General features: G+C 46.2%; 1 protein-coding gene and 1 long non-coding RNA gene across 8 annotated transcripts in view; both read right to left on the bottom strand.

Moving 5' to 3' along the window:
* The window catches only part of ARMH4 (armadillo like helical domain containing 4), a 53,425-nt gene extending 45,051 nt beyond the window's left edge, over positions 1 to 8,374 (bottom strand). The window contains exons 1-3 of one of the 7 annotated variants that reach the window (XM_090141865.1): positions 8,109 to 8,199; positions 6,670 to 6,971; positions 375 to 1,780 (exon numbers count right to left, since the gene is read on the bottom strand). In XM_090141865.1, coding sequence (XP_089997991.1) covers positions 375 to 1,743 — 1,369 coding nt within the window. In that variant the 5' untranslated portion in view covers positions 1,744 to 1,780; positions 6,670 to 6,971; positions 8,109 to 8,199. Of the gene's footprint in view, positions 1 to 374; positions 1,781 to 2,802; positions 2,894 to 6,230; positions 6,412 to 6,623; positions 6,649 to 6,669; positions 6,972 to 8,108 lie in introns of those variants that run through there. The other 6 variants (XM_031605381.2, XM_031605382.2, XM_090141862.1 and 3 more) reach the window with 6 other exon arrangements.
* A 5,754-nt stretch (positions 8,375 to 14,128) lies between these two features.
* LOC149917951 (uncharacterized) lies at positions 14,129 to 14,876 on the bottom strand. The gene is made up of 3 exons (XR_016467166.1): positions 14,795 to 14,876; positions 14,547 to 14,676; positions 14,129 to 14,403 (listed from the first exon to the last, which is right to left on the bottom strand). It is a non-coding gene; the product is annotated as an uncharacterized LOC149917951 (long non-coding RNA).
* Between the last annotated feature and the right edge of the window lie 394 nt (positions 14,877 to 15,270).

Raw genomic sequence — 15,270 nt, 5'->3', positions numbered from 1 at the left:
CCAGCTGCCACAGCCTCTCCAGTCTCAGTTCTTGTTCACAATTAAACTCATCCTGTCAGCTCAAGGAGAAGGCACAGCTTAGGGCAGTTATTTCACATCACTCAGGGCAGGACACCACCCAAAAGACTACATTAGCTTGGGGAAAAGGTCACTGTATATAGGAACACCCAACATGAAGAGTACCTGATGCATGCAAGTTACCCATTTAAGCCATTACCCCCATACAAAGGTCCACAACCCTTCCTTCCTAGGGGAGGTAAATCATACATTTTTCCACTTAAACTCAAAAAAAATAAAAGGAAGTACAGGCTCTAAGGAGCATCCCTCCTAAATTAACACTTAGAAACAAGTATCTGTGAACAGACAGGTTTTACCTTCCAGTGAGCTCTCCAGAGTAGAAGAGAGATCAGGCGTTGTGTCTGTCATCACAGAAGCCTCTGGCTGTGAAGGAAGGATGCTCTTCTCTTCTGCTGTGACCATGTTTATGTTTTCCAGAGAGTTCAGACCACCTGTGTCTACATCTGGCAAGTCCCCTGTGAGGGCAACATCACTGCTGGCTGTGGAAGCAATCAGTACATCTTCCTCATGCACTGCTGCAGGGGCTGTGCAGTTGATCTCCTTCACAAGCCCTGGAGTTGGTGGAGCAGATGCTGGGGATGGCAACACTCTTGTCACATCATCATCCTCTTCCTCCATATCTGGAAGTGGGATCTGGGATGTTTCTGTTGTCACTTGGTCCTCCCCCACCTCCTCATGCTGCATGATTTCCCTTTGACTTGTACTCCCTAGCTTGGTGTCATCCCAGTCTGGGGGCATGGAATCAGTAGGGAGGCTGGAGGCAGTGCTTGCTACAGTGGGCTGCTCTTCTTGCCCCACAGCTGTGTCTGCCCCCAAATGAAGGTAGGCCTCAGTGGTCACAAGGGGATGGTCAGCAGCAGTGGCTCCTTGTGAAGCCAGTAACCTTGGAGCACTGCCTGTGTTGGCTTCTGGCATTCCCACCTCAAAACTCTCACTTGGGACCTGTGCCATTGGGATGATGAGGTAGTCACTTGCCCTTTCCAGGCTGGGAGTGCTGGGCTGTGACATGGGTACCTGCTCACTGTGGGGCTGAGGTGCAGCTGAGGGGTACAAGCTGCTCTCTGCTATCTCCTCCTCTGCTGCAGCTGTGACAGAAAAAGGGTTTGCCAGGAGGCTGGCAGAGCTCTGCCCCACCTCACAGTCCTCTGTGGTGGTCACACTGATGGGTTCCTCCTGGAAAGGAGGGCTCAGGGTGGTCACAGCTGTAGTCAGCATGGCCTTGAACTCTCCATTTTCATTCAGTTCTGACTTGGTGGGACTGAGCTCCTCCTCTTCTACAGCAGCCAGTGCCCCAGGCACGGTGGTGCTGACATCCAGACCCTGGCTGCCTAGAAAGGTACGGCTTGGGCTTACAGGCCTCATTTCTCTTTCAGAAGTGAAAGCTTCATTTAGGGGCATCCTAGACGGCTTTGCTGACACTCCAGATGGCTCCTCAGAGAGCGTTTGCTCAGAAGGGCTCAGCTTGTTCATTAAATTTGATATGCTTGTCCTTTCATCTTCTACCCCATTCCCTGCCCATGAGCTGTACTGGGCCTTCGTCATGTCCCTCTCCTCCAGTAGTGGATATGCAAGGCATGGTGGGCTAGAGGATAAGAGCAGGATGCAGCAAGTGACCACACAGATATTAAGTCCTATTGAGCTACTCATAGCTGAAGAGGTGTGCATAGAAGTCCACAAGGCTGACAAGTCCAAAAAGTAAGACCTAGGGAAGGAAAAAAGAATCCAGATTACATATCCATAAACACACATTGATCCCATGCCATAAATAACTGGATGACATGGACTTGCACATTTGGAACTTGTCAGTTTTGCACAGATCCCTCCTACAGATCCCAACCAACAGATCCCCGTGCCTCATTTATTTTTCCTAACCTACCCAAAACCTTTTGTCTAACAAAAAAAAAAAAAATCAAGTCTCAATACAGAGATGCAAGATGAAGAGGGACAGTGGATACGAAGAAGGAAAGGCTGGGACTGTCGAAAACACCCCTTGATCTTTATGGGAATAAGCAAAGGTCACCTTTGCTCAAGGACACCAGGGTGAGTCATCCTTCCCTACCTTGCTATGCTCCTTGTTTGCGCATCCAAACAGCAAGCATGTAAATAGTTACATTTGTACATACGGTGCATTAGTTGTTACAAGGGTGTATCACTCCCCCACACTTCATCACATGGCCATGTGATGGTGTGTGAGAGGTAACCACTGCCACAGGGAGAGGGATTTCAAAAAGACCCCATTTGTGCTAATGCATCCAACACAAAGGCCCTCTGTGTCCTGCTGCTCATACACATTTGCCTCTTCTTTTGGAAGAAGTTATTGTGTATGTCCAATCAGCTAGAGACAACTAGAAAGCATATCATAGTAGGTCACACAGCTATTTGTGTATTCCAATCAGAAAATGGGCCTCTTATTCCACACAGCACAGATTCCTCTAGCTGAATGCCCTCAGGAGGGCTAAGCACCTCAGGATCCATAAGTTTAGCTACAGCATAGAAGCTTATCTCAGCATTCAGCCACAAACCAGGCTGCTGGAGTCAAATGCTGCAGGGTCCAGCCACACCAAGTCACTTTTCCCTTACTCTCTACGACCTTGTTCATCCACAGCTAGGGCTGCTGTAGCATGGGCCACACACATACACCAGGTGCTCAGGCTCTAGACAGAAGCCACCAAGATGTCCACCAGCCACAGCACAGACACCTCCCGCCACTTCAGCGCTTCTTACCTCCAGAAGACCAGCATCCATCCATCTCCTCTACCTCCTTCTTCACCAAAAAAAAAAAAAAGTAGTGATTGGAGAACTGACATCATTCAGCAACTCTCTTCCAAGTTAATGCTTTACGTGCTTTCATAGTCAAAAAGCACCAGGACTATATTGTACAAGTCATAGTAGCATAGTAGCCCAATAGCATGCATCTGGTTTGCTGTATGAATACAAACACATTCACATCACACCCCTTCAGTAATGGTCAGCTAAGATCAGACTACTAAGATCAGACTATGAAGCATCAAGATTTGTTTTTTATTCTTTAAATGAAGTGAAAGAGCAAATTAGATTAAAATACAGTTCTCCTTGAAGAAATGGGTAGCCTTTAGGGTACACAAGACATTTTAGCAATAGTTAAGCCTGAACAACTTCACATGTACATGAAAGATGACCACAGTATTCATCCTGCAGCCAAACACATTATAAATGTGTACATACACATCTGTAGGTTTCCAGCTCTAGGTTCTCCAATAGCCTAAGACACTCAAAGAGGATGTTAACAGGGATATTGAAAAGAATCTCTTCCTTGACAAGCGTACTCCACCCTCAATAGGACTGGGAATAAGCAAAAGGGAAAGCTGCTCCATAGCAGGCTGGATCTTAAAGACCTGTTAAATAGAATATTAAAAAGAAGCATTAAGAGCCTTTCCTCCTTCTGGCTAGGAGATAACATGGGTAATACGCTGTGTAAGCCTATCACTGCAGTTCCCAGGGAACTTTGGGCAGCCTCACACTGTTCCTCCAGGCTGAGAAGCACTGTCAGCCACAGCTCTACATGGGTAAAAGGGCAGAGATAGCAGCAGGTTTTGTGTTAAGGAAATCTACAACCACCAGATCTAAGCTAACCTAGACCTCTACATTCAATAAGATCTGGAGACAGTGGCACAGAGCACACTGCAGGATAATGGCACAAGTTCATCTTCAGAGATTAGTCAGAGCTTAAGAGCTACTTTAGAAAGAAGCTGGATTACATCGTGTATGAACAGCAGTGACCTGGCTATCTACTTAAGCAGAGTTTAACACCTTCCTGTAGCACTTCCACTTAACACAGAATTGATCTAGGGCTTAGCAGCCGGCTGCAGCAGCCTGGTTCTCAGGCTGCAGTGGGCTATACATCTCTCCTCCTGCCTGGCTACTTATATAGTCAGTTTGCTCTACAGCCTTAGCCCAGTGATAAAGCAAGCTGCTCTGACCAAGCAGCTCCTCTATAGTAGGATTAAGGCTTTTCCTTTCTAGCTTGCAGCTGAGGGAATAACCCAGTATCTCACTCGGAATCCTCCAAGCTAAAGCCCTGGAGGACAGCTACCGAGCAGCAGTTTGGCTCTGTGGAAGAGTAATCCTTGCTTCCAATAGGAAGGAGGCAGGAGACAACACCAGCCACTTCCCCTGCACGTAATAACAAGTCCCAGGAGATGCAGCTTCTCATCTGCTAAAGTAGCACAACCGCAGGCAACCAAATAGCTTTATCTTTAGCACAGAGGAAAGTGGCCTTTAACACCTGGTGAGCCTGAAAGAAGCACAAAGGGCTGCAAGGCTACAAGAGGTGCCAGAACAGGGCATTTCTGAAAGCTGCCCATCAGACTAAGAGCCATCTACTACTACTGCTGGCAAGTCACCAAACTGGGGGACAATGTAAACACTTCACATGGTGACTTAGACTCAGCTTTGTCTTTGAACCAGGCTACCTCCTTTCTCCATACAATCATTCTTCACAGGTTCTGTTAAGTCATTAACTCCCTCCATGGAGTTTTGATTCCTGTTTGTAGTCAGCTCAGGCAGAACCCCAACCTGGCACCATTGTTTTGACACAGCAGGTTTGAAGGGGACAAGCACTGAATAGCTCAGATCCCTCTCTTTCAATTGAACTGCAATCTACGGATCTACATTGCAACACCTGAAACCCTTTTGTAGCCCAGCTGCATGCAGCCATTCCCTGGAATAGATTCTCAGGGTCTTGCCCAGTTTACTTGATGAAAATCTGCATGATCACCATTTGCTTCTATTTCTTGCTGCTGGAGAAATACAACCAGAACTTGCCAAACTGTTGAAATAAGGAAAGGATCAGGATTTGAATTAATAACCCTGCCCTAATAGTCCCTCTTCCACAGAGAAGAGGCTTGTGCACTGAAGTGGCTGCATACATTGTATAGTAGAGAACACAGGAGATTAACAGGTCGGCTTCAGACAAATCACCGCCCTGCCTTTGCAGAACACAGCTTTTTGCACCTCCAGTACAAGCTTGATAATGGTAGCTTTGACTGGCTGAACAGCTCTATATGTTCAGCCCTGCAATTCATCTACCAGTTGGTAAGGAAAAAGGACAAAAAAAACCTCCACAAATCTTTTAATGTGAAGATTTAGCCAAAATGTGCAAGTCAGCCAGAAATCAAGTGCTATGTTACTGGAGTGCTAACACTTGCTATCCAAGCATTATTACTTGTGCTGAATACAAAAGCCAGCAGATAATACACAATACTGCAGAGCTCCAACTCCTACTTTTGTACAACAGGGAAGAACGCATTCATTTCATCTTCTATTGTCCTCACACAGTTACATCAAGCCAATTGAGGAGCCAGTGCTCTTACAGCATCTCAACCACCTCCAACAGCTCCTGATGATTTCCCAATGACACAACCCCATGCTGGCACAGCCAGAGATGGATGAGTTGAACTATGCAAGCACAGCTGCATATCACCCTGAGAGACACACCTTCCCCTAGCTTTGAGGACAAATCACTATAAGCAAAGAATGAGATTATTACTCCTTTAGGGCTGGTAGGAAGCTGGCCTTGCGTGGCACCTTAATGCATAATGCATTACCTCCACTTGGAGCATTTGTGTCTCTTCTCAGAGTGCTACTGCTGAAAGACAGCATGTTTTAGGCATTATTCCCTCAGCTGTGAAGCAGTGCTTACTTTGTTCAAAAAGGTACTGACCACCTACATAAATCCCTGCTCAGCTTTGCAATTAGAAGCTGCACTCAGCCCTCCATGGCTCCTGACCCTTGCCAGGTCTCAGCACTCCAGGAGTCAGAGGTCCAATAGATTTCTAAGCAATTAAAAGGATGGGAAGAAAGGGTGTTAAGAACAGGGCCAAAGAGCCTAACAGTTTGCAAACACCATAAGCGTGGCAATGCCATCCTCCAGGTTCACTGGGAATGGAGTTGAAGCATTCGGGTTCCAACCAGTAAGAAACAATCAGAAATGTCAGTGCTCAACACAACAGACAACAAGACACAACAGATCACCTGGGAGACCACAAAGCAGATTAACTCAACCTTGTCGGGCCATTTTTATGTAGGGCTCACTATGCTTTTCGATGAACGGGATTAGCAGTTGTTTAAGACCCGACTGCACCAGCACGCCCGCTCGCCGCACACGGACTCACCCCATTGTTGTCCCTACTTGCATTTCCAGGTTAGCTGGGTGTCAGCACAAAGCCCAACACCGCCGCTGCCCATCGCCATGCCGCACCGACAGAGAGCCGTGCCAGGACCGAAGGACCCTCCCAGCAGCCGCCGGCCCCAAAGGCGCCGGGACCACACCGCGGAGGGGGGATGAAATGGAGCCGGCGGCCTCGAGCCCCCCCCAATCCCCATCCCCATTCACAGGGCCCAGCCCAAGCGCTCCGCTCGCTGAGAACAAAGAGCCTGAAGGCGGGTGGAAAATCATAATAATCAATTAGAAAAGAGCGAACACCGGGGGAAGGGGGGAATAAATAAATAACCTCCTTAGGAAGAAAGGGATGTTGCCCAGCCGCCCTCGCATCATTCCCACGTACACAAGCACACAGCCGGCTCCCCGAACCGCTCCCCCTTCGGGCTCACCTGCCTCCCTCCGCCCGCAGCTCCGCTCCGCAGCATCCCGGGGCCGCGCGGCCGAGGCGGGGCGGCAGAGCGGGAGATACCGCCCCGCTTGGGCGGACCGCTCAGCCCCGCCCGCCCCCGAGCAGCCCTGGGCACCCCGAGCCCCTCCCCGGGACCGCAGCTATCAGTCGGAGGTGCGGGGGGCTGAGCGGCTCCGGTGCCGTGCTGCCCCAGTGAGTTGCCCCAAGCGGACGGGTTCGATGTGGTGGCAGCCAGCTGTTGTCCCCCAGTGGGTTTTAGCCCATCTCCAAAGGGTCCGGTAACTGCATGGGAAAAGCAAGCAGTTGATGGTTATAAGGATTGCACGTGCTGCTGCTAAGCAGAGGGCACTGGTGTGCTCCACCATGAGGTGGACGGTTCTTCACACTGTTCACATCACTCAGAACAGATGTGAGACCACATACAGCACGTTAGTGGTTTTCTCCTCATCTGAAGGAAGTTTCAGCTTCCAGATCACCTCTTCAGACAACACACAAGCTGAGCTCTGAGCTGGTCTCCAGCTCTTAGTCCAAAGGCAGGATCAGAATCTAACCAGAAGGGCACCCCACAGAATCATAGAATCCTTAGAATTGGAAGGGACCTTTAAAGGTCACTTAGCCTTACTCCCCTGTACTGAGAACAGGGACACCATAGCTCTGTGAGGTTGCCCAGGGCCCGATCCACACTTGCCTTGAAAATCACCAGGGAAGAGGCATCAACCACATCTCCAGGTAACCTGTACCAGTGCCTCACCATTCTCACTGTAGAAGAGTTTTTCTTTACATCTAATTCAGATTTATCCTCCTTGAGCTTGAAACTATTTCCCCTCACTCTATTAAGACAGACCCTGATAAAGAGTCTGTACCATTCTTTCTTGTAGCTCCTCTATCTTTGCAGAAGACATACAGGAGTACCTAGTCAGGCTGGATGGGGCTCTGAGCACCTGATGGAGCTGTACAGATCCCTCTTTGTTGCAGGGAGGTTGGACAAGAGAGCCTTTAATGGTCCCTTCCAACTTCAGCAACGCTGATCTGAAAGCAAGGTCTACAGTACCATTTGCAACTTGCTGTTACAGATTCTCCTCCAGTATCTTCAACTTTAGAGGTCACCTTCCCCTCACATTTTCTCTACAAGGAGAACATTTTTAAAATAGCATCTTACACATAGCTTGTTTCAGGGAGGTTGATGTTTTGATGTTGTTTTATTTTAAACACCTCTTAGGTCTGGAGGAGAGCCAAGTAAACATTTTTACTCCTGCTTCCTTCTTCTCAAAATGTTTTTGGTTTTTTTCCCCTATTGAGAAGCCTGCAGCTAATCAAGTAACACAAAGAACAAACATTTATACCATCAGCTCCTGGAACATGTAAACACACTTTGCCAAATAGCAAAGAATTACTGAAGCTCAAAAGTCTATAACTTACCACCAGCAAGAAAAAAATACTAGTTCTTCTGCCTTCCTCCTTTGACCAGGAGTTGGGGCACCATGAGGTCCCAGCTGCTCTCCCAGGGTTTTATGTGCTGTGCTGGGCCGTTGCTCTTTCAAAGCAGCACAGCAGCAGGTGCAGGTGGTTCTCATTGAGTAGGGGGCAGGTGAGCAGAGTCCTAAGGTGCTTCTTTTTTGGCTGAGGGGGAAGAGATATGGTGGGGAATTACAGAGAGGGAATAAAGAAATAATAAAGGAGAGGTTGAGGAAACTCAAAAGGTTTTGCTATGATTGTGTTCCACCACATGAAGCCAATGAGCAAATTCCTCTGCACTTCCATTTATAATGGTCAATAAAACAAGGCTCTGTTTTGCAGATAGTGCAGTGAGATCTTACCTGCTTGCACCTGCTAAATGCTTGACTCTCTGCATAAAACAAGGGATTAAGGAGAGCTGAGATGTTCCTCGTGAAGAATTTGTTGTTCTCTGTGGGATTTTGGGGTGTTTTGGTTTGTTTGTTTCTCTTTGCTGTGCTACTGAAAATAACATCAGTGGTTTCTTTGTTACACTCACTCCAGTGTTTCACTTATCTATTCTTACAGTGCTTTCTATTGGATTTCAACCAAGCTGGAACCTGCCCAATTCATTTTGGTGGCATTCTGCATCCAATATTCACACTTTTAAAGGACAGATTTTTCATAGGTCAGGGCGATTTCTCTTAGGGCAATCTTGCTAAACGCTGCATAAGTTGGCATAAAGAATGCCTGTATCAGTAGTCAGGACAGCTGTCCCATTAAGAAATCAAAAAGAACTCCAGAGTCAGAATAATAGAATCTTTTAAGCTGGAAGGGGCCCTTAAGGCCATCTGGTCCCAATCCCGTGCAATAAATGGGGACACCCACAGTTCCATTAGGATCTCAGAACCCATTCAACCTGACCTTGTATACCTGCAGGAATGGGGAATTATAAGGGTTATATCTCACTGTTGATGTCATTGATTAAAGTATTAAAGTGCACTGGTCCCAGCACTGACTCTTCAGATGCACCACACATCGCTGATCTCTGTCCAGACTCTGAGCCATTGACGACCACTCTCTGAGTACAATCTCACAACCAGTTCCTCATCTATGGAGCAGTCCACCCATCAAATCTGAATCTTTCTAATGTGAAGAGAAGGATGTTGTGGGGTGCTGTGTCAAAAGCGTCAGGCTTGATGGAAGAAACTATCAGCAATGATCAGAATAGTCCCTTCTGGTTTTACATCTGTGAATTGTACAATCTGGGTATCTGTTTATGAATCAATATTTCTAGTGCTGCACCATCTTTATAGAAAAAAAGAGATAATGTGGCAATATGCAAAAAGAAAGGATACTTCTCTTTCATAAGGGAGAGAGAAGGAGAAGAAAAAAAAGAAGAAAGGGTTGCATTCCTGTGGCTATGTTAAACATCATTCACCCCCCAGTTAAGAACCCAGTACTCCCCTTGGGTCCGTCCTCACCCCCCGTTCTGTTTTGGCTGAGGGGTCTTCCAGCAATGGGAACGCTCAGACAAAGAGGTTCCATCTTTGGATAAGCGTAGTGAGATCTTACAGCTAACCAAAATCAATGAGGGCTTATTTTAAAATGCAGCAGAGCTTTTGTGGCTCAGCCATTGATTCACCACCGGCTGCTCCTGTCCCCACACACGGATGCCCCTCCCAGGACGCAGTGCTGTCAGCAATGGTTTCACCAGGCTCCAGGCAGAGGCTTCAGCATCCACGGTTCAACCCTCGCTATGAAGCCATGATTCCAAATGAGAGGTGCTGTTTTCAGCCCCTTCCATTGTTATTTCTAATCTCTAAAGGTCTCAGGAAAGTTTTTAAAATGTAAAGCACGTGGAACTGATGCTCTGCTGTGCTCTAAAGCTTGCAGAGCACTTAATGTATTGGAGAGGTTTTCGCTTTCCCTTTTCATTTCTCTGGGTAACTGACTCTGAATCCAGGCTGTATACTCTCAAGGTTAAATATTTCACTGATAATCGCTGTAACCAAAATAGCTGTATTTTTCCCCCATCTGATATTGCAAATCCCCCATACGCTGCAAGTTTCTCTACCCCGCATAACCTGCCAAAATCACAGGCTTCTGCATTATCAACAAAAAATCTGCAGACTGAAAACAGATAGAAGGAGGCACAGGGAAGCAGGCAGAATTCAGCTCAGAAATCTCCTGAGAGCACTGTTTTGTTGTTCATTTATATGGTTTATTAACTGAATCATTGAACCATCTGAGTTGGAAGGAACGCCTAACGGCCCTCTGGTCTCACTCCCCACAGTGAACAGGGACACCCACAGCTCCATCAGGTGCTCAGAGCCCATCCAGCCTGACCTTGGGTGTTTGCAGGGATGGGGAGCCCACCACCTCTCTAAGCAACGTGTGCCAGTGCCTCACCACCATTGGAATACTGCACCTTATAGAGCAGCTCCTGGCATCAGTGGTGAGACAATATCAGACACCTTAATTATGTCAGGGCATGGCACAGAAGGTGAAGGCAATTTTAAAATAGTTAACACTAATTTCTCTGCTGAATGACTTTCCCAAATTGAATATTGGGGACATCCAGCACGTAAATCAGTGCACATATCCCTCTGCAGTTTTGCTTTATAATTCACCTTTATGTCACCTGGTAGCATCTGTATTAAAGGGACCTACTCCTCCCATTAAACAGCAGTCACCGGAATGGAGCAGCAATGAGTCTAAATCGGGCTGATGGGAAACTGACAACAGCATCCCCATGTTACAGGCTGGGAAGCAAGTGTAGCTCACTTTAAAGAATGAATGGGAGGTTTATGGTCAATTAGAAATGGTGGTGGTGGGTTGATAGTTGGACTAGATGATCTTAGTGGTCTTTTCCAACCTTAACGATTTGATGATTCTCTGAAATGTGATCATCACTGATGAACAGATTTCTTTTTGCCTCAAACTGCAAACCCAAAAATGCCATCTGCAGTCCAAACAGAATCAATAGAACCTCCTTGGATTCTGTTCTTCTTCCTTGCTTCTCACCAGTAGCAGCAACAGGAAAGCTGCACGAGGCCAAGCAGTGCCCATGTAATTCATAGCAATTAGTCCCACCAGAAGTCACAGCTTCTGCTTTCCCAGCTCTCTTGATTCTGCAGTGTTCAGAGAGTGGGAAAGCCATAAAAACTTCCATTTGTCACTGTAGTCAGCAGATGTGACTTGGAGCGTGTACAGCAATCAGATCTGCTGAGTAGGAAAGTACCATTTTTACACCGTCACTTTTCAGAGGAGTACCACACTTTTGCTGACTTGCCCAAGGTCGCTGGAATTGGTTGCAGTTGTTCTGGGAATACAGCCCAGCAGTACCAGTGCTCACGTCCATAACTGAATGTCTGTACAGCCCTCGCTCTTCTTCTTACCCTTTAACAAAATCGATGCAGTTAATATCAAAGTGCAAGGCATATCACAATTTTCCCAGAGATAAAGTGCTGAAGAAGCCATCCCCATGCATATTGGAGTCTCAGCTAAAATATGAACCATCTGTCAATTCCCTGTAGCACTTGGATATTTTCCCCCCCGTCCTACATACTCCACTACGAAATTAGGCTGATAATAGAAAAAGTAATTGACACAGCACCCCAAAGCAAGTTAACCCTAAGCAAAGTTCTAGCATCGATCTCCCTACTTCTTGAGGTTCAACAAAGCCATGCACAAGGTGCTGCACCTGGGTTGTGGCAGCCACCACTATCAGTACAAGCTAGGGGACGTAAGGATAGAGCACAGCCCTGTTCTGCCTACAGCTGGCCCTAAGGATGCAACTGCTTTTGTGAGGGAAAGGAAAAAGAAAAAAAACATTATGTGACACAACTAGCTGTATATAGGGATTAAGGAAGCTTAAAGTGAGCACACAGACAAAGACATGTAGGGACACACAAGACTGTTTACTTTCTCTCCAAGAAAAAAATAATGCTATGCCATTGAAACACGTCTAGGGTTTAGCTGTAATCCTGTAGTCTGCAGGAGCACAGGTTGGCACTTCTGCACTAGGGCAACCCTTAGCTGCCACCTCAAGGCACCAGCACTGCCTTCCACATCTCTCCTTACAGACAGGCACAGTGGTGACTGTGACAATAACTTTTCTGCAAGGTACTCAGAATGATTATTTCTACCAATGGCTTGAACACCAGTGAGGTCTAAAAAAATGTCATAGAATCACTGGAGCTGGAAGGGAACCTAAAAGGCCATCTGGTCCAACCCCCCTGCAGTGAACAGGGACACCCACAGCTCCATCAGGTGTTCAGAGCCTGAACACCCTGACCTTGGGTGTCTTCAGGGACAGGGCACCCACCACTTCTTGGGCAACTTGTGCCAGTGCCTCACTAAATGAAAATGGAAAATGAAAAGGACTGCATTAGCCAAAAGAAGTGTCCAAACAATTTAATATAAATTGGAGAATTTTTACTGATTCCAAGGGGCTACAGTTCATTCCCAGGCATTTCTGTATATTCATGCAACCTCTTCCTTGCTTATAAAGGATACCACTATTTCCACAAGTTACAGGAACAGGCTGCACTGTCTCACTGTGTTAGAGATCCTGCGCTCTACTCCCCTCAACCTTCTGCTTCGTAGCCGCCTTCATTGTCCTACCATCTCCTTAGACTGTGAATCATTATCTTCATTTGTATTGTTATCTTGAATGTATTTATACTCAGATTCTTATGGTTAGCATTACCATCTGTTCTTTCAACAGTCACACACTCAGGATGGCACAAGTGCTTTTTGCATTATGCAAGCAGCTTCCGTGATGAAGCCAGCACGGTGTGGATGGATTTTGTTATGAAACACTGGCACACTTCTGAGCTCTCTGCCTTCTATTATCAATAACTGTTAGGCTCTAGAAAGACTGTCCATTACATTAAGCCACTTCTAAGCTGCAGCTTGTGTTTCAGAACTCATGTTAACTGTGATTGATTAATGTAATTTAAGGAAAGATTTCCAACGGACTATAGAGACAGTGATGTAATTAGCACCAAGCTCTGATCTTTCCTAATCTAGTGATAACATGTAGAAGAGGAAACAATGGGCTATATATTTCAAGTAAGGTCTGTGACTTTTGTCGAAGTTGCTTTCTTTTTATGTAAAAGATTGAATTTAAAACAAAAAAGTGCTACAAATATATGACATAGTGTAGCAGAAATGCTAAGTCATGGCATGAAACAGTGATTAAGCATCTGGTGGGAAGACAGGGCTGTGCCAGGGGAGATCAGGTGCATGCAATATACCAGAAGAGTGACCAGAAGAGGTGGGCCCTAGCTCCACCTTTTCCCAGTCATCATTTAAAGGCTGGCAGTGGAGGTGAGATTATCTAGCTGGAGATTTCTGTCTACTTAAGGCCTTATGAAGGTAGGCAGTTTCTTTTATTTGTTTTTGTGCCTACACCTGTTGCATTTGAGCAAATCTCTACTTGCTCTAAGCAAGGAGCCTTGCTGCTCTGCTGTTACTTCTGTGCTTTCTATCACTTACTTATAGTAGTACATTATAAACAGGTGAGAACTGGGGTTGGAAAAGGTTGTGAAAACATCATGCTTACGTTTTATGTTAATCAGAGAAACACAGAGCTATTAAGTCTGAAAAATGCCTTCTGGATTCCCCCAGTCCATCCCCTCCATGTCTACTGACAATGTTCCTCAGCACCCCATCTCCACTGTTCTTGAGCACCTGCAGGGGCAGTGACTCCACCACCTTGGGCAGCCTCTGCCACTGCATCACTGCTCTTCTGGAAACAAAAAATTTCCTCGTATCCATCCACTATGAACTGGTGAATTCAGGGATTATTTTCCTAACAGGAAGCCTAGAGAAAAGCATCTCACACATACTGACCAATTCAGTCAGGTCTAATCCTACTTGAGTTCTTGTTGCAGTGGGGTATTGCTCTAACGTGGCCAAGTTAAGATTCTTTTATGAGAATGACAGTTAAACATACTTCTATGCATATTTGCTTGCATATGTTTTAAGTTCAGCTTTATTTCTGTATTCTGGAAGAGCATAAGACGCTAATCATAAAATGTAATAATGAAAAGCATTTAAGAAATTCAACTCCATCTTGGAGCATTTAATTGCTACAGGCTTTTGTTTGTTTATTTTTCATGTGTTGGCATCTTCCTCTGCTGCCTTGGCAATGCTTACTCCTACGCCAAGAGCCCACTGCTTGCTTGCTGGTCTTTTGCTGCATCTCACACTGCTACAAGCTTGTTTTTTTCTCGTTTCCTCCTCCAAGAAGCAGCAGCTGATGTAGTGGCTGATATGAGAAGTGTAGGGGTTTATACTGAATTATGGGACAATATTTGTAGGAAAGCTGTATGGGCTCTATGAGGGATATAAGTGCTTTGTGAGGCATCTCCCCAGGCTTTGTTGTTACAGGGTTTCTACTTTGTGCCTTACCTGCACTCCTGCTGCACTACCTGAACTCCTCTATATACAGAGCCCTTTCGGGATGCTTCAGCTTTCTAGTCCTTCTCCATAGCTCTACATTTTTGACCCCACTTTGAGATTCAGAGACATTTAGGAAGGCCTGAAAGGACAGAAGCAAAGAGCAAATGGATTCACTGAGCCACTTGTACAATGATGGGTAGTGCAGGGTTTGCTTGGGCAACAGAGCAGACGGGCAGCAGCAGCTTTCGGTGTCTCACCTCACAGCCTTTCAGCCTTCAACTGCACTGCACGCCTCCATCTTCACACATCTTAAATAGAAACTGTGGATGTGGGACAAATCTTAAAAGCGCACGAGAAACTTAATATTTAGGAACTGCTAACAGCTGCTCCCATAGCTTGGGTTTTAAGCAACACAACATCAGGGTGTGCCTTGAGTTAACAGGGACAACAGCCTAAGTAGGCTCAGGTCGTTCAGAGCCCTGACTCGCTGCATGTTGCATGCATTTCAGTCTTGTTGGCTTGTCTGTGTGGTGCGAGCAAATGTCTACACCCAGCCCACCAGTTAATAGCTTTTCTACTGTTTTGTTTCCTGAAAATGAAATGGGTTCTATGCACTTATTTGATACCAACACCCTGTGACAGACTTCACGAGGCACACTTTCCTCACGTAATTGCTTATTTTCAGTGTCTAAAGGGAGGGAAGAGTTAAGAAGTGGACAGATTGCTTAGCAGG

Source organism: Phasianus colchicus, chromosome 5, assembly GCF_987193195.1.
Source record: "Phasianus colchicus chromosome 5, bPhaCol1.hap1.1, whole genome shotgun sequence".
Taxonomy (NCBI): Eukaryota; Metazoa; Chordata; class Aves; order Galliformes; family Phasianidae; genus Phasianus; species Phasianus colchicus.
The sequence above is the reverse complement of the archived record's forward strand: the minus strand, read 5'-3'. Positions and strand labels throughout refer to the sequence as shown.